The sequence below is a fragment of the Eucyclogobius newberryi genome, unplaced genomic scaffold (genome assembly GCF_026437365.1).
Source record: "Eucyclogobius newberryi isolate DKJ021-1_F unplaced genomic scaffold, fEucNew1.0.hap1 SCAF_13, whole genome shotgun sequence".
Lineage (NCBI taxonomy): Eukaryota > Metazoa > Chordata > Actinopteri > Gobiiformes > Gobiidae > Eucyclogobius > Eucyclogobius newberryi.
The window spans coordinates 15,444,392-15,469,620 of record NW_027315757.1 but is presented as its reverse complement, the minus strand read 5'-3'; the positions used below and the strand labels follow the sequence as shown (position 1 = coordinate 15,469,620).

Below are 25,229 nucleotides of genomic sequence, written 5' to 3'. Positions count from 1 at the left end.
ACTCGTGTTCTTCTGAGGGTTCACAGAGGGTTCTTCTGAGGGTTCACACTCGTGTTCTTCTGAGGGTTCACAGAGGGTTCTTCTGAGGGTTCACACTCGTGTTCTTCTGAGGGTTCACACTCGTGTTCTTCTGAGGGTTCACACTTCAGAATCAGAATCATAAAGGATTTATTGCCGTTGTCATCGAACAGAATTCACAAACATATGAACTTGTCTTGGTGATTCAACATAAATCCTTAAAACAATGAATAAGTCAAAATAAATTAAAATCATCTATGGATAAGAATAACAATAAACTATAAGAAACAAAAATAAAAATAGGTTTAATATGTACACATGTACAGTGTAATTTACATATGTAGAGCAGAAAGTGAGCAGTGAGTGATTAAATGATGGTTAAAGTGACGAAGTGTTCATGAGTCCAACGGCAGAGGGAAAGAAGCTCTCCTGCCTGAGGGGCGTGGCCTCCTGCCTGACCACTTACACCCCCCTGACCACTTCCACCCCCCTGACCACTTCCATCCCCCTGACCACTCCCTTCCCCCTGACCACTCCCACCCCCTGACCACTTCCACCCCCCTGACCACTTCCATCCCCCTGACCACTTCCACCCCCCTGACCACTTCCATCCCCCTGACCACTTCCATCCCCCTGACCACTCCCACCGCCCTGACTACTTCCACCCCCCTGACCACTCCCACCCCCCACTTCCACCCCCCTGACCACTTCCACCCCCCGACCACTCCCACCCCCCTGACCACTCCCACCCCCCACTTCCACCCCCGTGACCACTTCCACCCCCCTGACCACTCCCACCCCCCTGACCACTTCCACCCCCCACTTCCACCCCCCTGACCACTTCCACCCCCCGACCACTCCCACCCCCCTGACCACTCCCACCCCCCACTTCCACCCCCCTGACCACTTCCACCCCCCTGACCACTTCCACCCCCCTGACCACTTCCATTCCCCAAAGCTCACGACCACAGGCGAGGGTAGAACCATGGTTAAGGTAAATCCAGATCTTTGTCTTTGGACTCAGCTCCTCCTTCACCACAACAAACCGATCCGGCGACCGCATCACGATCCTCGCTCCTTCTCACTCTGACCTGAGAAGCTCCTCAGCTTGAGGCAGGAACCTCCACTGGAAAAGACAAGTCTCCTTTGGTCCTGGAGAGGGCCAGGCTCCTGCTGAAAGTTTGACTGTGGTTCGGTGGTAGTGGTGCAATGGTTGAGGGCATGGCACATGTGTTGTTGCTACGTTGCGTTGTTGTAGGTTAAATTCCAGGCCCCGACCTCTTGCTGGAGATCTGGACCTTCTCTCTGTCTCCCAGTGTCGTGCTGCGGCAGTCGATCTAATGAAGCCAGAAAACTCCAGAAGTCTGAGGATCTTTGGTTTAGTCCAGGTTTAGACCTGGTTTAGTCCTGGTTTAGCTTTGGTTTAGTCCAGGTTTAATCCAGGTTTAGTCCTGGTTTAGACCTGGTTTAGTCCTGGTTTAGCCTTGGTTTAGTCCAGGTTTAATCCAGGTTTAGTCCTGGTTTAGTCCAGGTTTAGTCCAGGTTTAGTCCAGGTTTAGTCCAGGTTTAGACCTGGTTTAGTCCTGGTTTAGCCTTGGTTTAGTCCAGGTTTAATCCAGGTTTAGTCCAGGTTTAGACCTGGTTTAGCCTTGGTTTAGCCTTGGTTTAGTCCAGGTTTAATCCAGGTTTAGTCCTGGTTTAGTCCAGGTTTAGTCCAGGTTTAGTCCAGGTTTAGTCCTGGTTTAGTCCAGGTTTAGTCCAGGATTAGCCCTGGTTTAGTCCTGGTTTAGTCCAGGTTTAGTCCAGGATTAGCCCTGGTTTAGTCCAGGTTTAGTCCAGGATTAGCCCTGGTTTAGTCCAGGTTTAGTCCAGGATTAGCCCTGGTTTAGTCCAGGTTTAGTCCTGCTTTAGTCCAGATTTAGTCCAGGTTAAATCCAGGTTAAATCCAGGTTTAGTCCTGGTTTTAGTCCAGGTTCAGTCCTGGTTTAGTCCTTCCGTTGACAGTACTATAATATGAGACCCTCAGAGACCCTCGGCCTCGGGCCAAACATATGTTCTGATATTTCACCAGAAGAGACTTTAATTATGGAAGAAATTACAGATTTATACATTTAACTCTTTAGACTTTGATGCAGATGCTTTTGTTTTCAGGCTGTCGAAATAACGTCAACTTTAACTTCCTGGAGACGTTAAAGTGCCATTGTTTTTGACTTTATTTATTTATTTATTTGACAGGGACAATGCATAGTTACAAAACAAAGCTTGCAGCCGATGTGACGCATACAAAGTTTATAGCCCATACTAATTTTCAACTCCTGTCCCGTGTGTTTATACCTGTCGTACATATAAATGATAGTTTTACGCCGATCGAGCAGGTATTTGTGGAGAAAAAGATGGAAGATGTGTAGAAAATGACATACAGGAAGTGACATCACACCAGGGACACTCATACAGGAAGTGACATCACACCAGGGACACTCATTTTATGCAGAATTTACACAAATAAACTTTTTGACATATACAAAAATATATGAATACATTAAAAAGTTATTTCCTAGTGTGATGTCATCAATTACAAACAGGAAGTGACATTTTAAAGAATCAGCTCTTCTGTGATAGTTTCGATCATTTTTGGTAAAAATGTAATATATATAATATATAATATATATATATACACTCACGTTTTAGCGAGTCGTCTGACCTGTAGGGGGCGCTTTAATGACTGATTCTGACCTTATCTTAACTCCAGCGCCGCACGCCGAAACATACTTGATTGGCTGTCAAATGCTGTAAAACGGTCATTTGGGCCTGTTTTTGCCTGTTTTGGCCCGTGTTTTGGCTCGTTTTGTACTGTGTTTTGGCTCGTTTTGGCCCATGTTTTGGTTTGTTTTGGCCCATGTTTTGGCTCATTGTGTTCCGTTTTGGCCCCTTTTGGTCCATGTTGTGGCCCCTTTGAGCCGGTAATGACCTAAATGAACCTCGAGCCGCGTCATTTGAACTGGATTCACCAGATTCGTTTGGTCCCAACAAAGCAGACGATGAACCAGAGCCATGACATCACATCACGCCCACTCCTCCATCACCCTCTCTCTCTTCTCTCTCTCCTCCCTCTCTCTCTCCCTCCCTCTCTCCCCCTCTCTCCCCCTCTCCCTCCCTCTCCCCCCCTCTCTTCTCCCTCCCTCTCCCCCCTCTCTCCTCCCTCTCGCTTTCCCTCTCTCTCTCCCCTCTCTCTCCTCTCTCTCTCCCTCCCTCTCTCCTCCCTCTCTCTCTCCCTCCCCCTCTCTCTCTCTCCCTCTCTCTCCCCCTCCCTTCACAGTCAGTGCCTCGTTTCTCTCCCTCCCTCCCTCTCCCCTCTCCTCTATCTCTCTCCTCTCCCTCTCTCCTCCCTCTCTCTCCCTCGCTCCCTCCCTCTCTCTCCCTCGCCCCCTCTCTCCCTCCCTTCACAGTCAGTGCCTCGTCTCTCTCTTGCTCATCGCGGCATCTCTCCGTGTTCCTCTCGTCTCTCAGACGCTGCATTGGTAGCAGCAGCAGCAGCAGCAGCAGCAGCAGCAGCAGCAGCAGCAGCAGTAGTATTTGTAGGAGTATTTGCAGTAGTCTTTGCAGTATTCGTAGTGATGATGGAGGCCAGTTTCGATACCGAGGAGAGCTTTGATGATCCCTCTTGTCTCGCTCCTCAGCCGCCTGGATCTGTGTCTCCGGCCAAACGACAAACGGTGAAGGAGGTGAAGGAAACCAAGGCTACGGTAAGAAAACACCTGTCTTGGTTTAGTCCTGGTTTAGTCCTGGTGTAGACTGGGTTTAGACCCGCACAATTCATATTCAATGTTTTACACAAAAGGCTGGGTAAGAAATACCTGTCTATTGTGCAAAAGAGTGATAGTCCTGGTTTAGTCCTGGTTTAGACCTGGTTTAGACCTGGTTTAGACCTGGTTTAGACCTGGTTTAGACCTGGTTTAGTCCTGGTTTAGACCTGGTTTAGTCCTGGTTTAGACCTGGTTTAGTCTTGGATTAGACCTAGTTTAGACCTGGTTTAGACCAGGTTTAGTCCTGGTTTAGACCTGGTTTAGTCCTGGTTTAGACCTGGTTTAGACCAGGTTTAGTCCTGGTTTAGACCTGGTTTAGTCCTGGTTTAGGCCTGGTTTAGACCAGGTTTAGTCCTGGTTTAGACCTGGTTTAGACCTGGTTTAGTCCTGGTTTAGGCCTGGTTTAGTGCTGGATTAGTCTAATAATAATCATAATCACAACAATCATCATCATCATAATTATCACATTAATCACACAAAAGCTGTCATTATTTTTGGTTAAAAGTCAAACTGATCAGAGACGCAAAAACAAAACAAAAGGATTATTTGATGGTAATACAGAAATATATGTTGAAAAACAGTTTAAACTTAAAAGTATAAAAAGCCTGGCACTAATGTAAACACTTCCATTCATTTTAATGAAGCGGCAAATAATAATCTTATTATTATTATTATTATTAAGATAATAAGAGTCATTAAGTTAATTAATGAGCAACATTGTCAAACTACTGTATGTTTTTTATTTGATGGAGCAGACCATTTTAGATTTAAGAAATGCGTGTGTAGTAGCAGAAGTGTAATTTATTTCCTTAAAGAAATCCAACTTAACACTTGTCATCATTTACCTCGTTCATAAATGTTTGTTTTTTTATATTCCTTCTCGCTTGATCGCATCCGTTAAACCTGCGAACATGTTAAAACACTGAACTCAGCATGAATTCAAAAGCACATGCTATTCCAGCATGCACCACACGGCGACGGCGGCGGGAACTCACGCCGTCGGCAACAATTTATCGGACGTGTGAGGAATGATGAATGTGTAACGTTACTTTGCCCCTTAACGTGGTTTTGGTTCATGTTGAGACTCTGGAGCGTTTGTTTTATGTCGAGACTCTGGAGCGTTTGTTTTATGTCGAGACTCTGGAGCGTTTGTTTTATGTCGAGACTCTGGAGCGTTTGTTTCATGTCGAGACTCTCAAGCGTTTGGTTCATGTCGAGACTCTGGAGCGTTTGGTTCATGTCGAGACTCTGGAGCGTTTGGTTCATGTCGAGACTCTGGAGCGTTTGGCTCATGTGGAGACTCTGGAGCGTTTGGCTCATGTGGAGACTCTGGAGCGTTTGGCTCATGTGGAGACTCTGGAGCGTTTGGCTCATGTGGAGACTCTGGAGCGTTTGGTTCATGTCGAGACTCTGGAGCGTTTGGCTCATGTGGAGACTCTGGAGCGTTTGGCTCATGTGGAGACTCTGGAGCGTTTGGTTCATGTCGAGACTCTGGAGCGTTTGGCTCATGTCGAGACTACGGAGCTTTTGGTTCATGTCGAGACTCTGGAGCGTTTGGTTCATGTCGAGACTCTGGAGCGTTTGGCTCATGTCGAGACTCTGGAGCGTTTGGTTCATGTCGAGACTCTGGAGCGTTTGGTTCATGTTGAGACTCTGGAGCATTTGGTTCATGTCGAGACTCTGGAGCGTTTGGCTCATGTGGAGACTCTGGAGCGTTTGGCTCATGTGGAGACTCTGGAGCGTTTGGCTCATGTCGAGACTCTGGAGCGTTTGGTTCATGTCGAGACTCTGGAGCGTTTGGCTCATGTCGAGACTCCGGAGCGTTTGGTTCATGTCGAGACTCCGGAGCGTTTGGTTCATGTCGAGACTCTGGAGCGTTTGGCTCATGTCGAGACTCCGGAGCGTTTGGTTCATGTCGAGACTCCGGAGCGTTTGGTTCATGTCGAGACTCCGGAGCGTTTGGTTCATGTCAAGACTCTGGAGCGTTTGGCTCATGTCGAGACTCCGGAGCGTTTGGTTCATGTCGAGACTCTGGAGCGTTTGGCTCATGTCGAGACTCTGGAGCATTTGGCTCATGTGGAGACTCTGGAGCGTTTGGCTCATGTGGAGACTCTGGAGCGTTTGGCTCATGTGGAGACTCTGGAGCGTTTGGTTCATGTCGAGACTCCGGAGCGTTTGGCTCATGTCGAGACTCCGGAGCGTTTGGTTCATGTCGAGACTCCGGAGCGTTTGGTTCATGTCGAGACTCCGGAGCGTTTGGTTCATGTCGAGACTCCGGAGCGTTTGGTTCATGTCGAGACTCTGGAGCATTTGGCTCATGTGGAGACTCTGGAGCGTTTGGCTCATGTCGAGACTCCGGAGCGTTTGGTTCATGTCGAGACTCTGGAGCGTTTGGTTTATGTCGAGACTCTGGAGCGTTTGGTTCATGTCGAGACTGGAGCGTTTGGTTCATGTCGAGACTCTGGAGCATTTGGTTCATGTCGAGACTCTGGAGTGTTTGGCTCATGTCGAGACTCTGGAGCATTTGGCTCATGTGGAGACTCCGGAGCGTTCGGTTCATGTCGAGACTCCGGAGCGTTTGGTTCATGTCGAGACTCCGGAGCGTTTGGTTCAGGTCGAGACTCCGGAGCGTTTGGCTCATGTCGAGACTCTGGAGTGTTTGGTTCATGTCGAGACTCTGGAGCGTTTGGTTCAGGTCGAGACTCCGGAGCGTTTGGCTCATGTCGAGACTCTGGAGTGTTTGGTTGATGTCGAGACTCTGGAGCGTTTGGTTCATGTCGAGACTCTGGAGCGTTTGGCTCATGTCGAGACTCTAGAGCGTTTGGCTCATGTCGAGACTCTGGAGCGTTTGGTTCATGTTAAGACTCTGGAGCGTTTGGCTCATGTCGAGACTCTGGAGCGTTTGGCTCACGTCGAGACTCTGGAGCGTTTGGCTCATGTCGAGACTCTGGAGCGTTTGGCTCACGTCGAGACTCTGGAGCGTTTGTGTTATGGTCCCGGAGGCAAAAAGCCAAACGCAGTCTGGACGAAGGCAAAGTAGAGTTTATTTAACAAAGATTCAAAATTCCAAAAAGTCAAAACAGGAAAGCACCAACTTAACTCAGTTAGACAGGCAGGAAAAACAGGAGCAGGGCAGGAGAGACTAGCAGTCTCTCGGACAGACGTCGAACGAAGCAGGGGCAGGGCAGGGCAACCCTGCCTTTTGGACAGACATGAAATGACAAACTGACCCAGAACAAAGGGGCAACGGAGCTTATACACCCAGAGAAGCAGGTGCAATGACATATCAAAGCCTAAAGAATAAAGCTGTACATCAACGAAGGAGAGGAAGATGAAGAAGAGTCAGCCCTGGAATAAAGCCGGTAAACAGAGTCTCAGCAGCGCAGATACTAACAGTTTGGCTCATGTCGAGACTCTGGAGCTCTCAAAGCTGGTCCTTAGATATGGACCTTAAAGCTGGACCTCAGAGCTGGACCTCAGAGCTGGACCTTAGATCTGGACCTTAGATCTGGACCTTAGATCTGGACCTCAGAGCTGGACCTCAGAGCTGAACCTTAGAGCTGAACCTTAGAGCTGAACCTTAGAGCTGAACCTTAGAGCTGGACCTTAGAGCTGAACCTCAGAGCTGGACCTCAGAGCTGAACCTTAGAGCTGAACCTTAGAGCTGAACCTTAGATCTGGACCTCAGAGCTGGACCTCAGAGCTGGACCTTAGATCTGGACCTTAGATCTGGACCTCAGAGCTGGACCTCAGAGCTGGACCTTAGATCTGGACCTTAGATCTGGACCTTAGAGCTGAACCTTAGAGCTGGTCCTTAGAGCTGGACCTTAGAGCTGGACCTTAGATCTGGACCTTAGATATGGACCTTAGAGCTGGACCTCAGAGCTGGACCTCAGAGCTGGACCTCAGAGCTGAACCTTAGAGCTGAACCTTAGAGCTGAACCTTAGAGCTGGACCTTAGAGCTGAACCTCAGAGCTGGACCTCAGAGCTGAACCTTAGAGCTGAACCTTAGAGCTGAACCTTAGATCTGGACCTCAGAGCTGGACCTCAGAGCTGGACCTTAGATCTGGACCTTAGATCTGGACCTCAGAGCTGGACCTCAGAGCTGGACCTTAGATCTGGACCTTAGATCTGGACCTTAGAGCTGAACCTTAGAGCTGGTCCTTAGAGCTGGACCTTAGAGCTGGACCTTAGATCTGGACCTTAGATATGGACCTTAGAGCTGGACCTCAGAGCTGGACCTCAGAGCTGGACCTTAGATCTGGACCTTAGATCTGGACCTTAGATCTGGACCTCAGAGCTGGACCTCAGAGCTGGACCTTAGATCTGGACCTCAGAGCTGGACCTTAGATATGGACCTTAGATCTGGACCTTAGATCTGGACCTTAGAGCTGAACCTTAGAGCTGGTCCTTAGAGCTGGACCTTAGAGCTGGACCTTAGATCTGGACCTTAGATCTGGACCTCAGAGCTGGACCTCAGAGCTGGACCTTAGATCTGGACCTCAGAGCTGGACCTCAGAGCTGGACCTTAGATCTGGACCTTAGATCTGGACCTTAGATCTGGACCTCAGAGCTGGACCTTAGAGCTGGACCTTAGATCTGGACCTTAGATCTGGACCTCAGAGCTGAACCTTAGAGCTGGACCTTAGATCTGGACCTTAGATCTGGACCTTAGATCCGGACCTCAGAGCTGGACCTTAGATCTGGACCTTAGATCTGGACCTCAGAGCTGGACCTTAGATCTGGACCTTAGATCTGGACCTTAGAGCTGAACCTTAGAGCTGGTCCTTAGAGCTGGACCTTAGAGCTGGACCTTAGATCTGGACCTTAGATCTGGACCTCAGAGCTGGACCTCAGAGCTGGACCTTAGATCTGGACCTTAGATCTGGACCTCAGAGCTGGACCTCAGAGCTGGACCTCAGAGCTGGACCTTAGATCTGGACCTTAGATCTGGACCTTAGATCTGGACCTCAGAGCTGAACCTTAGAGCTGGACCTTAGATCTGGACCTTAGATCTGGACCTTAGAGCTAGACCTCAGAGCTGAACCTTAGAGCTGAATGAACTGTTTTCGACATGTTTTATTTCTAAAGAATGACTCAGGCTTTAAGATGATAAAATGTTTCCTCAGATGAAAGTCTCGTGTTCACGAGCTCCAGGTTTATTCTGGGATGAGAGGTGAAGCTGGCACAACGGGTTATGTAAGAGCAAGACCTGGTTTAGACCTGATTTAAACCTGGTTTAGACCTGGTTTGGTCCTGGTTTAGACCTGGTTTAGATCTGGTTTAGTCCTGGTTTAGTCCTGGTTTAGTCTTTAGTCTTTTATTGTCCCTGGAGGACATCTTTGACACATCCATCACTGCCGCTGCAGTTCTAAACCGGTCTAGACCGTTCTGGATCAGTGGACCAGATCTGAGCTGGGATCTCAGTGTCATTATGTGTTATTCAGATTGATTGAACCGGAGACCTGCTCGCTGCAGGGAGGGTTTATGCTGAACACGAGAAGACGCGGCGATGGGGGAGGAAGGGGGAGACGGAGGGGGAGACGGAGCGATGCAGCAACCCAGTTTCCATGGCGACAGGAGTAATGGCCGCTGTTGTGGAGAAACATGACGAGAGAAACTGAGACTGTTTAGACCTGGTTTAGTCCAGGTTTAGTCCAGGTTTAGTCCAGGTTAAGTCCAGGGTTAGTTCAAGTTTAGTCCAGGCTTAGTCCAGGTTTAGTCAAGGTTTAGTCCAGGTTTAGTCCAGGTTTAGTCCAGGTTTAGTCCAGGTTTAGTTCAGTTTTAGTTCAGGTTTAGTCCAGGTTTAGTTCAGGTTTAGTTCAGGTTTAGTTCAGGTTTAGTTCAGGTAAGTCCAGGTTTAGTTCAGGTTTAGTTCAGGTTTAGTTCAGGTTTAGTCCAGGTTTAGTTCAGGTTTAGTTCAGGTTTAGTTCAGGTTTAGTTCAGGTTTAGTCCAGGTTTAGTCCAGGTTTAGTTCAGGTAAGTCCAGGTTTAGTTCAGGTTTAGTTCAGGTTTAGTTCAGGTTTAGTTCAGGTTAAGTCCAGGTTTAGTTTAGGTTTAGTTCAGGTTTAGTTCAGGTTTAGTTCAGGTTTAGTCCAGGTTTAGTTCAGGTTTAGTTCAGGTAAGTCCAGGTTTAGTTCAGGTTTAGTTCAGGTTTAGTTCAGGTTTAGTTCAGGTTAAGTCCAGGTTTAGTTTAGGTTTAGTTCAGGTTTAGTCCAGGTTTAGTTCAGGTTTAGTTCAGGTTTAGTTCAGGTTTAGTTCAGGTTTAGTCCAGGTTTAGTTCAGGTTTAGTTCAGGTTTAGTTCAGGTTTAGTTCAGGTTAAGTCCAGGTTTAGTTTAGGTTTAGTTCAGGTTTAGTCCAGGTTTAGTTCAAGTCTAGTCCAGGGTTAGTCCTGGTTTAGTTCAGGTTTAGTTCAGGTTTAGTTCAGGTTTAGTCCAGGTTTAATCCAGGTTTAGTTCAAGTTTAGTTCAGGTTTAGTTCAGGTTTAGTCCAGGTTTAGTCAAGGTTTAGTTCAGGTAAGTCCAGGTTTAGTTCAGGTTTAGTCCAGGTTTAGTCCAGGTTTAGTTCAAGTTTAGTTCAGGTTTAGTTCAGGTTTAGTCCAGGTTTAGTCAAGGTTTAGTTCAGGTAAGTCCAGGTTTAGTTCAGGTTTAGTTCAGGTTTAGTTCAGGTTTAGTTCAGGTTAAGTCCAGGTTTAGTTTAGGTTTAGTTCAGGTTTAGTCCAGGTTTAGTTCAAGTCTAGTCCAGGGTTAGTCCTGGTTTAGTTCAGGTTTAGTTCAGGTTTAGTTCAGGTTTAGTCCAGGTTTAATCCAGGTTTAGTTCAAGTTTAGTTCAGGTTTAGTTCAGGTTTAGTCCAGGTTTAGTCAAGGTTTAGTTCAGGTAAGTCCAGGTTTAGTTCAGGTTTAGTCCAGGTTTAATCCAGGTTTAGTTCAAGTTTAGTTCAGGTTTAGTTCAGGTTTAGTCCAGGTTTAGTCAAGGTTTAGTTCAGGTAAGTCCAGGTTTAGTTCAGGTTTAGTCCAGGTTTAGTTCAGGTTTAGTTCAGGTTTAGTCCAGGTTTAGTCAAGGTTTAGTTCAGGTTTAGTCCAGGTTTAGTTCAGGTTTAGTTCAGGTTTAGTCCAGGTTTAGTTCAGGTTTAGTCCAGGTTTAGTCAAGGTTTAGTTCAGGTTTAGTCCAGGTTTAGTTCAGGTTTAGTTCAGGTTTAGTTCAGGTTTAGTTCAGGTTTAGTCCTGGTTTAGTCCAGGTTTAGCTCAGGTTTAGTCCTGGCTTGGTCTCTCAGTGTGTTTTTGTTCGTCACGTTACTCACAGCGCGCCCCTCCCCCAATGCTCCAGTCGCCGTGGAAACGTATCCCCATCACCGACGGCAACCCTGCATCAGCACCTCATTCCCACCTCTGCTCACACTTTAGTCCTGGTTTAGTCCCAGTGTAGACTTGGTTCAGCCCCTCTTCAGACCTGGTTTAGTCCTGGTTTAGCCCCTCTTTAGTCCTGGTTTAGTCCCAGTGTTGACCTGGTTTAGCCCCTCTTTAATCCTGGTTTAGTCCCAGTGTAGACCTGGTTTAGCCCCTCTTTAATCCTGGTTTAGTCCCAGTGTAGACCTGGTTTAGCCCCTCTTTTGTCATGGTTTAGTCCCTCTTTAGACCTGATTTAGTCCCAGTGTTGACCTGGTTTAGCCCCTCTTCAGACCTGGTTTAGTCCTGGTTTAGCCCCTCTTTTGTCCTGGTTTAGTCCCAGGGTAGACCTGGTTTTGCCCCTCTTTAGACTTGGTTTAGTCCTGGTTTAGTCCCGGGTTAGACCCGGTTTAGACCCGGTTTAGACCTGGTTTAGTCCTGGTTTAGCCCTCTTTAGATTTGGTTTAGTCCTGGTTTAGTCCTGGTTCTGTTCTAGTTTAGTCCGACGACACAGGAATTGGCTTGTTACCATGGAGACATGTGACCTGTTGCCACGGTGACGGCCAGGTGCAGCTCCCCAGCGTCAGGTGTGAATGGTGCCATATGATTGGTCGGATTTCAGACACGTGAAGAATGAAACACTGAGCAACTGTTCTGGTTTAGACCTGGTTTAGACCTGGTTTAGTCCTGGGTTAGACCTGGTTTAGTCCTGGATTAGACCAGGTTTAGTCCTGTTTTAGTCCTGGTTTAGACCTGGTTTAGTCCTGGGTTAGACCTGGTTTAGTCCTGGATTAGACCAGGTTTAGTCCTGTTTTAGTCCTGGTTTAGACCTGGTTTAGACCTGTTTTAGTCCTGGTTTAGTCCTTACGACTGTAATAGTCACTTATTTGGCTGTAACTCGAGTCTCGTCTTGAGGTTTTATTAGAATTGACTCGTATTGATTTTTCCGTCTTGTTCTCTTTGGCGCTCTCATTATTTAAGACTGGGCGCCTCAGAGTGACGAGGTTGTGGGTTTGAGTCTCTCACGTCGTGGCTGTCGCAGCTGCAGAATCTTCACATTATTATTTGGCCTGAACATAATGTGCTTATGTAACACGTTAGTCACAGTTTTACAGAGAAAGGACGACTCTGAACCTGACGCTGCCGTGGAAACGTGATGGACATGAACAAGAGTGACAAGCAAACAAGCAAACAAACAAACAAACACACACACTTTAACTTTAATATTCTAAATCACATTTATCTTACATTTGCTTTAATAACAAACACTACAAACATATATCTGCCATTTTATTTATTTTATTTTACATATTTATCCTGATTTAATGTGTTTCTTAAATGCCATTTTGTTTTTAATCTGTTTTTAGTTTGAAAATATCTGTTTAGATGATAGTATTTTTATTTTATAGTGATTTTATTTAGATCATTTTCAATAATTACTGAAGGTTTTAAGAAAATGTGAATCAGTTACAATAATTTGAGCAAAATCTGAATAGCCGCATGGTCTGATCAGCCGCATGGTGCTGACTGGCCACATGGTTCGAAAAGCCACATGATCCGAAGGCTGCATGGTCTGAACAGCTGCATGGTCCGAACTGCTGCATAGTCTGAACTTCTGCATGGTCTGAACAGCTCAATCGTCAAACCAGCTGGATGTTCTGATAAGAAGAATGGTGTGATTAACTGGGTGTTCTGGACAGCTGTATGGTCTGAACAGCTGGGTTTTCTGAACAGCCACATGGTCTGATCAGCTGCATGGTCTGGTCAGCTGCATGGTCTGGTCAGCTGCATGGTCTGGTCAGCTGCATGGTCTGGACAGCCACAACGTCTGGACAGTCCGCGCTGGCGTCTGATCCGTGTTGGCGTGTCTCTGAAGCGTGTCCTCAGGCGCCGCCTCATGTTTATTCACTCTCGACCTTTAACTCAGAGAAAAACCAAGAAACAGAAATGTGTTTGGAAGAAAACTAAATACATTCCTGCTTCCTCTTTACAATTACAATCTCCCGTCTCTTTCCCTTGACACAAAAGCCTTAACAAATGTGTCTGAAATACTTTTTTGTTATTTTATATAATCTGCCATTTTGGGCCAAAGTCCTTGAAAAGGTTGTTTACATCAGTCACAGATTTCCTCTTAATGAACGACTCATTCGATGTTTTTCAGGTTTTAGACTTCATCCACAGCACTGAGACTGCTGTTGTCAAGGTGACAAATGACATCCGCCTGAACACTGACACGGGCAACCTCGCACTTTTAGTTTTCTTGTGTTCCAATTGTGCTCTACAAATAAACATGTTTGGCCTTTTATGAGTCTGAAATGTTGATATTGTGGCTTAAACTGTTAAATCTCAAATACACAAACTGTGACGGTGAAACGTTGGTTCTCAAACGTTTCAGGTCAAGCGTCACCTGAGAGAATATTTGGCTTTTCCAGATCCAAACCTGAACTGTATCTGGTCTGAGTTATGAAAAGTGAGTCTAAAATTAGACTAAACTCTGAATAAAGTCGTTCAAAACATCGGTGACCCAAAAGAGACCAAAACCTCCACAAAACATAGATTTTTCAATTGTAACCAATTCCAAGTTGAATTTTATTATTAACATTATGATTGATTATTATAGAAACAAACAAATACAGAGCTCATTTCCTAATCATAGTTCCTATTATTTTATGAATGGTTTAAAGATAATCATTACATAAACAAATTGATACATAAATAAATAATAACTATGAGATTGAATTCATAAAATAAAAATAAAACATCCAGGACTGATTGTGATGATGTCATCCTCCCACAGGGGGCGCAAGAGCCAGTTTCCCCTATAAATAAATAATAATAATTGTACTTTGCCGTGAAATATCTCAAAGGTGAATTCACAAATACTGAACCCATCGTTTCCGGCAGTGATTGGAGGCTCGAGGTCACTGTCAGTTGTTCTCCGTCTGTGTGAAATATTGTTGGCCGATAGAATGTTGTGATGTCATCTCTGAAACGCAGCAATCCCGGTTTCTGATCCATAATCCGCTCCATAACCAAGAATGAAGTCCATCAGAAGGAGCTTTAGCTTAGAACATTTAATGACGCGGCGTCCATTTCTATAAGTATTGAGAAAATGGCCGACGTCGGTGTTGGTCCTGTGTTTGCTTGTCTTTCTGAGGCGCGTCCCGCCCGGGTTTCTCACGTGTTTTCTGTGTTTTCAGGTGAACTGCGTGACCTTCCCTCTTCCCGGCGAAGGACCCGAACAGCAGCTGCTCAAGCCCAACGACTGGAGCTACTGCGACTTCTTCTGGGTCAGTGCGAGAGCCTTCGAAATCTCCCAAAACGCCTTCCGCGATCCACGGGGGACGATTAAACGCATCGCTCGCCTTCCGAAATGCCCCCTGAGGACCTGGTTCTGTGGCGGGAACATCCAGAGCGCGGGAGACTCAGAAAGCAGCTTCTTGTTCCCGAAGTGTTTGGGATGAACCGGGTTAAACTTGAGACGGAGACGGGTTTGAAGCTAAATCAAGCGCGCACCTCATGTCCGCGACACATTAAAACACAGGAACCTTAAAGTGACACATTCAGGACAAACTCAGAGGAATCCAGAACCTTTTGGCCCTTTTCTCTCTGATTTAAACCCACAGAGGCAGTTTGTCTTCAGCGTTTGTCTTCAGCGTTTGTCTTCAGCGTTTGTCTTCAGCGTTTGTCTTCAACGTTTGTCTTCAGCGTTTGTCTTCAGCGTTTGTCTTCAACGTTTGTCTTCAGCGTTTGTCTTCAGCGTTTGTCTTCAGCGTTTGTCTTCAACGTTTGTCTTCAGCGTTTGTCTTCAGCGTTTGTCTTCAGCGTTTGTTTTCAGCGTTTGTCTTCAGCGTTTGTCTTCAGCGTTTGTTTTCAGCGTTTGTCTTCAGCGTTTGTCTTCAGCGTTTGTCTTCAGCGTTTGTTTTCAGCGTTTGTCTTCAGCGTTTGTCTTCAGCGTTTGTCTTCAGCGTTTGTTTTCAGCGTTTGTCTTCAGCGTTTATCTTCAGCGCCGTCTTCAAACATCCCATGAGACAGAACGATACAACACTCAATGAATCTAGAGTGAAAGACACAAGGAAAAGAGAAGAGAGTTTTCTGTTCTATAACTGCACCGCTCTCAATTCAGAGGTGTCCGGGGGGGTCTAGGGGGTCTAGGGGGTCCAGGAGGTCCAGGGGGGTCCGGGGGCGGGTTCAGGGGGGTCCAGGGGGGTCCAGGGGGGTCTGTCGCGGTCACCACTCTGCTGCGTTCACCTGACGTGTTGTGGTCGATGCCGGTGTAAAAACAGAGTGATCGATCCAGGATTATGAGAAGATTCACATTTTCGTCGCACATCTTTCTTTAGCCGAGCTGGAAACACAGATTAGATTAAACAATAAACATTTTACTAGAAACGCAGAGTACAAACTGCTATAAATATACTTAGAATATACTCAGATACTTTTAAACAGATCGATATTTTATGACACTTTAACCTCCGACTGCCAGAGGTCACTAGAGGGCAGCAGTGCCTGTGTCTGTAAGGCTCTGTCTCCATGGAGATCAGGAATGTTCCAGACTACTGCATTAAACTCATCACTGGTGTTTTAACTGCTCAGGAAAGAAGCCATTAAAAACATAAATTCTCACTGTGAGTGGGCTCGCCTCTCCACAGATCTGTTTCCACCGGTTCACTCTGGAGCGGGTCAGCGTCTGAAGTGACCTGCACCGGCCCTTTGAGGGGTTCAAATGGGCCCCTGCTCCAGCAAGATCATCTCTGTGGAGGCCATTTTCACAAAGGTTACGCAGGATTCCCCGTTTTTAAAGTCTAAAGTAAACGTGTTGTTTCAGGCGGACAAGAAAGACCCTCAGGGGACACACCCGTGTGTCCCCGGCATCGAAGTCCTGATCCAGAAACAACTCAAAGGCAAAACGCTGCAGAAGGAGATGGCCGAGTTCTTCCACGAGAGGTGGGCTCAGTCCTGGTTCAGTCCTGGTTTAGTCCTGGTTTAGTCCTGGTTTAGACCTGGTTTAGTCCTGGCTCAGACCTGGTTTAGACCTGGTTTAGTCCTGGCTCAGACCTGGCTTAGACCTGGTTTAGTCTGTTGCATTATTCAGTTTTGAATAACTCTCTAGTTGTGGCTTTTGCTTTTGCAACAAAGGCAGTTTGAACAGTAACATGCTCAGGACAAGACTTTAAAAACACAAAGGAGCTTTGTGGATCTTTAGTGAATCGGCTCTTTTTGTTGCAGGATAAAGATCGAAGAAGAATACGCCAAGAACTTGTCCAAACTGTCCCTGAGTCCTCTGGCCGCTCAGGAGGAAGGGTAAGGCCTGCTTTAGACCTGGTTTAGTCCTGGTTTAGTCCTGATTTAGACCTGATTTAGACCTGGTTTAGACTTGGTTTAGTCCTGGTTTAGACTTGGTTTAGTCCTGGTTTAGACCTGGTTTAGTTCTGGTTTAGTCCTGGTTTCGACCTGGTTTCGACCTGGTTTAGTCCTGGTTTAGTCCTGGTTTAGACCTGGTTTAGTCCTGGTTTAGTCCTGGTTTAGACTTGGTTTAGTCCTGGTTTAGACCTGGTTTAGTCCTGGTTTAGTCCTGGTTTAGACCTGGTTTAGTCCTGGTTTAGACTTGGTTTAGTCCTGGTTTAGTCCTGGTTTAGACCTGGTTTAGTCCTGGTTTAGTCCTGGTTTAGACTTGGTTTAGTCCTGGTTTAGACCTGGTTTAGTCCTGGTTTAGTCCTGGTTTAGACTTGGTTTAGTCCTGGTTTAGACCTGGTTTAGTCCTGGTTTAGTCCTGGTTTAGACTTGGTTTAGTCCTGGTTTAGACCTGGTTTAGTCCTGGTTTAGTCCTGGTTTAGACCTGGTTTAGTCCTGGTTTAGACTTGGTTTCGTCCTGGTTTAGACCTGGTTTAGTCCTGGTTTAGTCCTGGTTTAGACCTGGTTTAGTCCTGGTTTAGACCTGGTTTGGTCCTGGTTTAGACTTGGTTTAGTCCTGGTTTAGACTTGGTTTAGTCCTGGTTTAGATCTGGTTTAGTCCTGGTTTGAACCTGGTTTGGACCTGGTTTAGACTTGGTTTAGTCCTGGTTTAGACCTGGTTTGGTCCTGGTTTAGACTTGGTTTAGTCCTGGTTTAGACTTGGTTTAGTCCTGGTTTAGATCTGGTTTAGTCCTGGTTTGGACCTGGTTTGGACCTGGTTTAGACCTGGTTTAGACCTGGTTTGGACCTGGTTTAGACCTGGTTTAGACCTGGTTTAGACCTGTTTGTGACAGATGTGATTCTGATTGAGTTAGACTCGGATTTCAATCAGATTTTTGGCATGTTTTATGTCTTAGATAAAACATCTTCTTAGATATTTTTATTCAAACTCACATCTGCTCCTTATACACAGAGAGTTTTTGTGAATATATATTTGTACTTTTCATTCTTCAGAACTCTGGGTGAAGCCTGGACACAGCTGAAGAAGAGTTTACACGATGAAGCCGAGGTTCATCTCAAATTCTCCAACAAGGTAACGAGACTCTCACTGAGTAAATCTACACGTCACAAAAGCTACATTTGTTATAATGTTATAACATTAAATGACATGAACATTGGCTCCTTTAGACAGGATTATTATTTTTTTTTTAATGTAGCGAGCGGCTTCTTATTTCTGAAACGGCTGAGTGGAAAGACGAATCCCACGGTTATGGATGAGATGTCAGTGTGTCTGAGAAGGTCAGATCATTGGCATCGATGTAACGTAGTCACAAACGCATATGATGGATCCAGTAGGTAGTCGTTCTCTCCTGCAGAATGTCAATGTCACAGTGAACAGCTGGAGCATCGCAGCGTTATTCATGTACAGGATTATCATTAAAGATGGTCGTGTATCACAACAAAACTGTGTAAGGCGTTTCAAGATGATATAGGACGTCGCTTGTGGTAACTGCAGTAAATGTACTTGTACTTGCAGCTGCACAGTGAAGTTGAGAAGCCCTTGCTGGTGTTCAGAGGAGAGCATTTTAAGAAGGATCTGAAGAAGTACGACCATCACATCTCTGACCTGAGGAAACAGCTGGCCTCCAAGTACGCCGGCGTCGAGAAGGTACATACTCTGTTACACGTTTTCAGGCACTTTCAAACCCTTGCAGACTCTTTCAGGCTCTTTCAGACTCTTTCAGACTCTTTCAGACCCTTTCACACCCTTTCAGACTCTTTCAGACTCTTTCAGACCCTTTCAGACTCTTTCAGACCCTTTCAGACCCTTTCAGATTCTTTCAGACTCTTTCAGACTCTTTCTGACCCGTTCAGACCCGTTCAGACCCTTTCAGACCCTTTCAGACCCTTTCAGACCCTTTCAGACTCTTTCAGACCCTTTCAGACCCTTTCAGACCCTTTCAGACTTTTTCGGACTCTTTAAGACTCTTTCAGACTCTTTCAGACTCTTTCTGACCCGTTCAGACCCGTTCAGACTCTTTTAGATCCTTTCAGACCCTTTCAGACTCTTTCAGACTCTTTCAGACCCTTTCACACCCTTTCAGACTCTTTCAGACCCTTTCAGACCCTTTCAGACTCTTTCAGACTTTTTCTGACCCGTTCAGACCCGTTCAGACCCTTTCAGACCCTTTCAGACCCTTTCAGACCCTTGCAGACCCTTTCAGACCCTTTCAGACTCTTTCAGACCCTTTCAGACTCTTTCAGACTCTTTCTGACCTGTTCAGACCCGTTCAGACCCTTTCAGACCCGTTCAGACCCTTTCAGACCCTTTCAGACCCTTTCAGACCCTTTCAGACCCTTTCAGACCCTTTCAGACCCTTTCAGACCCTTGCAGACCCTTTCAGACTCTTTCAGACTCTTTCAGACCCTTTCAGACTCTTTCAGACCCTTTCAGACCCTTTCAGACTTTTTCGGACTCTTTCAGACTCTTTCTGACCCGTTCAGACCCGTTCAGACTCTTTTAGACCCTTTCAGACCCTTTCAGACTCTTTCAGACCCTTTCACACCCTTTCAGACTCTTTCTGACCCGTTTAGACCCTTTCAGACTCTTTCAGACCCTTTCAGACCTTTTCAGACTCTTTCAGACTCTTTCTGACCCGTTCAGACCCGTTCAGACCCTTTCAGACCCTTTCAGACCCTTTCAGACTCTTTCAGACCCTTTCAGACTCTTTCAGACTCTTTCTGACCTGTTCAGACCCGTTCAGACCCTTTCAGACCCTTTCAGACCCTTTCAGACTCTTTCAGACCCTTTCAGACCCTTTCAAACCATTGCAGACTCTTTCAGACTCTTTCAGACTCTTTCAGACTCTTTCAGACTCTTTCTGACCCGTTCAGACCCTTTCAGACACTTTCAGACCCTTGCAGACACTTTCAGACTCTTTCAGGCCCTTGCAGACTCTTTCAGACTCTTTCAGACTCTTTCTGACCCGTTCAGACCCTTTCAGACTCTTTCAGACCCTTTCAGACCTTTTCAGACTCTTTCAGACTCTTTCTGACCCGTTCAGACCCGTTCAGACCCTTTCAGACCCTTTCAGACCCTTTCAGACTCTTTCAGACCCTTGCAGACCCTTGCAGACCCTTTCAGACCCTTTCAGACTCTTTCAGACCCTTTCAGACTCTTTCAGACTCTTTCTGACCTGTTCAGACCCGTTCAGACCCTTTCAGACCCTTTCAGACCCTTTCAGACTCTTTCAGACCCTTTCAGACCCTTTCAGACCCTTGCAGACTCTTTCAGACTCTTCCTTTCAGACTCTTTCAGACTCTTTCAGACTCTTTCTGACCCGTTCAGACCCTTTCAGACACTTTCAGACCCTTACAGACACTTTCAGACTCTTTCAGGCCCTTGCAGACTCTTTCAGACTCTTTCAGACTCTTTCAGACTCTTTCTGACCCGTTCAGACCCTTTCAGACACTTTCAGACCCTTGCAGACACTTTCAGACTCTTTCAGACCCTTTCAGACCCTTTCAGACTCTTTCAGACCCTTTCAGACTCTTTCAGACTCTTTCAGACCTGTTCAGACCCGTTCAGACCCTTTCAGACCCTTTCAGACCCTTTCAGACCCTTTCAGACTCTTTCAGACCCTTTCAGACCCTTTCAGACCCTTGCAGACTCTTTCAGACTCTTTCAGACTCTTTCAGACCCTTTCAGGCCCTTTCAGGCCCTTGCAGACTCTTTCAGACCCTTTCAGACCCTTTCAGACCCTTGCAGACTCTTTCAGACTCTTTCAGACTCTTTCAGACACTTTCAGACCCTTTCAGACCCTTTCAGACTCTTTCAGACTCTTTCTGACCCGTTCAGACCCTTTCAGACACTTTCAGACTCTTACAGACACTTTCAGACTCTTTCAGGCCCTTGCAGACTCTTTCAGACTCTTTCAGACTCTTTCAGACTCTTTCAGACCCTTTCAGACTCTTTCAGACTCTTTCAGGCCCTTGCAGACTCTTTCAGACTCTTTCTGACCCGTTCAGACCCTTTCAGACACTTTCAGACCCTTGCAGACTCTTTCAGGCCTTTGCAGACTCTTTCAGACTCTTTCAGACCCTTTCAGACCCTTTCAGACTCTTTCAGACTCTTTCAGACTCTTTCTGACCCGTTCAGACCCTTGCAGACACTTTCAGACTCTTTCAGACCTTTTCAGACACTTTCAGACTCTTTCAGACCCTTTCAGGCCCTTGCAGACTCTGTCAGACTCTTTCAGACCCTTGCAGACTGTTGCAGACTGTTGTGGACTTGTGTTACAGGCGCGTAAAGCTCTGGCCGATCGGCAGAAGGACCTGGAGGTGAAGACGCAGCAGCTCGAAGTCAAACTCAGCAACAAAGGAGAAGAAGACATCAAGAAGGCCAGGAGGAAATCTACGCAGGCAGGTACGAGAATCATGTCTCCTGTAGCTGATCGGCCTCGTAGGGTTCTCATACGTCTTGTTCTGCAGATTAATCAGTTAATATTTTTGTTGCCCAGAATGTGTATGAGTTGACTAATTATTTTATTCCAATTATCAGGATTTATATTGAAGAAAGTGGAGTGAGTTAGCTGAAGATTCAGGGCAAATCGTTTCAGTCTATTCATCCTTCATTTTCTCGAGTACGCCCCCTACAGTTGTATCTCATGAGTGCAGAGTGGGTCAGATAGTTAGATCATAAACACAATGAACAGTTTTGGACAGTTATATTTGACTAATCGATGGTCAGGGCGCGTCTATAGTCACATGACGTGGTGTGGGCGCCCTCTGCTGGTATAACGGGGTTTGCGCCATCGTTTACCCTCTTGAAGCTGCATTTAGAGTGATTCATTCATGTTTTGAAGAATCTTTATCCTTCCGCAGTCCAAACGCCAGGTCAAGGAGCCGTTTTCACCCATCTCACCGACACGCCCACTGACATTGGTCTCCTGTTGTGTTTTCATCGTGTGGTCAGGCTTTGTCGTCACATGGTCGGCAGAGAGAGAGACACTTTGTTGTGATGATGTTTACAGCGAATTTGTTTCTTTTATTGAGACGTTTTGAATCAATATTACAATTCAAAATGTCCAAAATCTAAAATAATAATAATCTACAGGTGTCGTAGATAATAACTGTGAAGCAAATACACAATATGACTTCTTTGATGGTTTTCAGTGTAGTTAATAATGTGTTTGTGTGTGTGTTGTCTGTGTGTGTTGTGTGTGTGTTGTGTGTATGTGTGTGTGTTGTGTGTATGTGTGTCTTGTGTGTGTTGTGTGTGTGTTGTGTGTATGTGTGTTGTGTGTGTGTTGTATGTGTGTTGTGTGTATGTGTGTTGTGTGTATATGTGTGTGTGTGTGTTGTGTGTGTGTTGTTGTGTGTATGTGTGTATTGTGTGTGTGTGTTGTGTGTATGTATGTGTGTGTGTGTTGTGTGTGTGTATATGTGTGTTGTGTGTGTGTTGTTGTGTGTGTTGTGTGTATGTGTTATGTGTGTGTTGTGTGTGTGTGTTGTGTGTGTGTGTTGTGTGTATGTGTGTGTGTGTTGTGTGTATGTGTTGTGTGTATGTGTGTGTGTATGTGTGTGTTGTTGTGTGTGTTGTGTGTATGTGTGTGTTGTGCGTGTGTTGTGTGTGTTGTGTGTATGTGTGTGTTGTGTGTGTGTTGTTGTGTGTGTGTGTTGTGTCTGTTGTGTGTGTGTGTGTGTGTGTGTGTTGTGTGTGTGTTGTGTGTGTTGTTTTTTGTGTGTCCAGGGGACGACCTGATGCGCTCTCTGGACTTCTACAATCAGACTCAGTGCAAATGGTTCGAGGAGATGGTCACCAGCAGCATGGTAACACCCACTATCCTCTACTCTGTGTCTGTAGTACTCTGTGTCTCTGTGTCTGTAGTACTCTGTGTCTGCAGTACTCTGTGTCTGTAGTACTCTGGTCTCTGTGTCTGTAGTGCTCTGTATCTGTAGTACTCTAGTCTCTGTGTCTGTAGTACTCTGTGTCTGCAGTAATCTGTGTCTGTAGTACTCTGTGTCTGCAGCAGTCTGTGTCTGTAGTACTCTGGTCTCTGTGTCTGTAGTACTCTGTATCTGTAGTACTCTAGTCTCTGTGTCTGCAGTAATCTGTGTCTGTAGTACTCTGTGTCTGCAGCAGTCTGTGTCTGTAGTACTCTGGTCTCTGTGTCTGTAGTACTCTGTATCTGTAGTACTCTAGTCTCTGTGTCTGTAGTACTCTGTGTCTGCAGTAATCTGTGTCTGTAGTACTCTGTGTCTGCAGCAGTCTGTGTCTGTAGTACTCTGGTCTCTGTGTCTGTAGTACTCTGTATCTGTAGTACTTTAGTCTCTGTGTCTGTAGTACTCTGTGTCTGCAGTAATCTGTGTCTGTAGTACTCTGTGTCTGCAGCAGTCTGTGTCTGTAGTACTCTGGTCTCTGTGTCTGTAGTACTCTGTATCTGTAGTACTCTAGTCTCTGTGTCTGTAGTCCTCTGTGTCTGCAGTAATCTGTGTCTGTAGTACTCTGTGTCTGCAGCAGTCTGTGTCTGTAGTACTCTGGTCTCTGTGTCTGTAGTACTCTGTATCTGTAGTACTCTAGTCTCTGGGTCTGTAGTACTCTGTGTCTGCAGTAATCTGTGTCTGTAGTACTCTGTGTCTGCAGCAGTCTGTGTCTGTAGTACTCTGGTCTCTGTGTCTGTAGTACTCTGTATCTGTAGTACTCTAGTCTCTGTGTCTGTAGTACTCTGTGTCTGCAGTAATCTGTGTCTGTAGTACTCTGTGTCTGCATTACTCTGGTCTTTGTATCTGTAGTACTCTGTGTCTGTAGTACTCTGTATCTGTAGTACTCTAGTCTCTGTGTCTGTAGTACTCTGTGTCTGCAGTAATCTGTGTCTGTAGTACTCTGTGTCTGCAGCAGTCTGTGTCTGTAGTACTCTGGTCTCTGTGTCTGTAGTACTCTGTATCTGTAGTACTCTAGTCTCTGTGTCTGTAGTACTCTGTGTCTGCAGTAATCTGTGTCTGTAGTACTCTGTGTCTGCATTACTCTGGTCTTTGTATCTGTAGTACTCTGTGTCTGTAGTACTCTGTCTGTAGTACTCTGGTGTCTGTGTCTGTAGTACTCTGTGTCTGTAGTACTCTGGTCATTGTAGTACTCTGGTTTCTGTGTCTGTAATACTCTGGTCTTTGTAGTACTCTGGTCTCTTTGTTCGTAGTACTCTGGTCTCTTTGTTCGTAGTACTCTGGTCTTTGTAGCACTCTGGTCTTTGTAGTACTCAAGTCTCTGTGTCAGTAGTACTCTGGTCTTTGTAGTACTCTGGTTTATACTCGCATGTGTGTGTTTTTCAGGAGCTGGAGAAGTTGGAGGTCGAGAGAATCGAGTTCATCCAGACTCACCTTAGACAGTACACCACCCTGAGACACGAGACGGACATGTTCAACCAGAGCGTACGTAACACCACTGACCCCCATACACAGAGCTACAGTCAGATACACACAGAGCTACACTCAGATACACACAGAGCTACACTCAGATACACACAGAGCTACACTCAGATACACACAGAGCTACACTCAGATACACACAGAGCTACACAGAGTGTTTTTGGGTTTCACCAGAAACTAACCCTCTTTGTTTCCTATCAGTCCTTGAATGGGCCATCAGCCTCCTATTGTACCTGGCTTACACTCTCTTCTCCCTGAGAGACTGATCAGTATCCGAATGTCCTGGGCTAATCAGTTACTCAGGGAGGAGGGAGAGTGAGCCAGGTACAATAGGAGGCTGATTTTTTGAGGCACACACACTCTGAGACTGAAGCTGGTGTTGTGTTTCAGACGGTGCAGCCGGTGGACCAGCTGCTTCAGGACGTAGACCCAGCCAAAGACCGCGAGCTCTGGGTCCGAGAGAACAAGACGGGGGACGTACGACCGGTGGACCTGGACATTTAACACACACCCCTCCTCCCTCTGCCCCTCACGAGCCGCTGCTGCCCCCTACAGGACTGTCCCAGAGCAGCACCAGCATGATCCTCCCCACCCGCGCTTCATGGATGCCACACTGCAAAAAACTGCATCTGCAACAGTTAGAACGGCTTGAATTTGCAATCCGTCTCATTTATGGGTCTTTTCCGACAGGTTTAAACACGTCTGACACGACCCCATTTCCGTCCTCTGCAGTGGACTAAGGATTATGTGAATCTTTCAGACTCAGAGATAATCGATTAGACGAAAGGCTCATTCATGCTCTCCGCTCGAGACGCACAGACGCCACTGCTGTCCGTCCTCTGCGTCAGTTTGTCCGTCATTAGGTTCGATGTCGGTTTGTCTCGCACTCGCTTTGTGTCGCACTAAAGCTGTACATGAGCTGACCACCTGGGGGCAGCAGTGAACACAGTGCAACAGTGAGAGCTCAACTTTTAAAAACATGACTACGTATTAGCATCTGAGCTAAAGGCTAACTGACTTTACATTGAGCTTTCTGTTGTGCTTCTTGTAAGAATCTAGTGACCGCTGAACATCCTCTTTCACATTTTACCTGTGACAAGAGACGATACGTCCCATAATGTAATGAATTAAAAGCTTGATATACTTTTATATTGGAATTGGTGACGTGAAGGGGCATAAGTCCGGTTAGCATCGGCTAGCAA

At 46.2% G+C, this 25,229-nt stretch overlaps 1 protein-coding gene across 1 annotated transcript; it reads left to right on the top strand.

Moving 5' to 3' along the window:
* The first annotated feature begins 3,557 nt into the window (after window positions 1-3,557).
* Window positions 3,558-24,704, top strand: gas7a (growth arrest-specific 7a). Its single transcript, XM_072442134.1, has 10 exons — window positions 3,558-3,761; window positions 14,409-14,498; window positions 16,037-16,155; window positions 16,438-16,512; window positions 17,617-17,695; window positions 18,140-18,271; window positions 20,905-21,028; window positions 22,355-22,434; window positions 23,932-24,030; window positions 24,418-24,704. Exons 1-10 carry the CDS (start codon window positions 3,633-3,635, stop codon window positions 24,529-24,531), a joined length of 1,041 nt encoding a protein of 346 aa, XP_072298235.1. The 5' UTR covers window positions 3,558-3,632; the 3' UTR covers window positions 24,532-24,704.
* The last annotated feature ends 525 nt before the right edge of the window (window positions 24,705-25,229 follow it).

Coding starts and splice junctions, on each gene's coding strand:
- gas7a (XM_072442134.1), top strand. CDS start 3,633: ATGATGGAGGCCAGTTTCGATACCGAGGAGAGCTTTGATGATCCCTCT. Junction 3,762..14,408: donor TGAAGGAAACCAAGGCTACG/GTAAGAAAACAC, acceptor CTGTGTTTTCAG/GTGAACTGCGTGACCTTCCC. Junction 24,031..24,417: donor CGGACATGTTCAACCAGAGC/GTACGTAACACC, acceptor GTTGTGTTTCAG/ACGGTGCAGCCGGTGGACCA.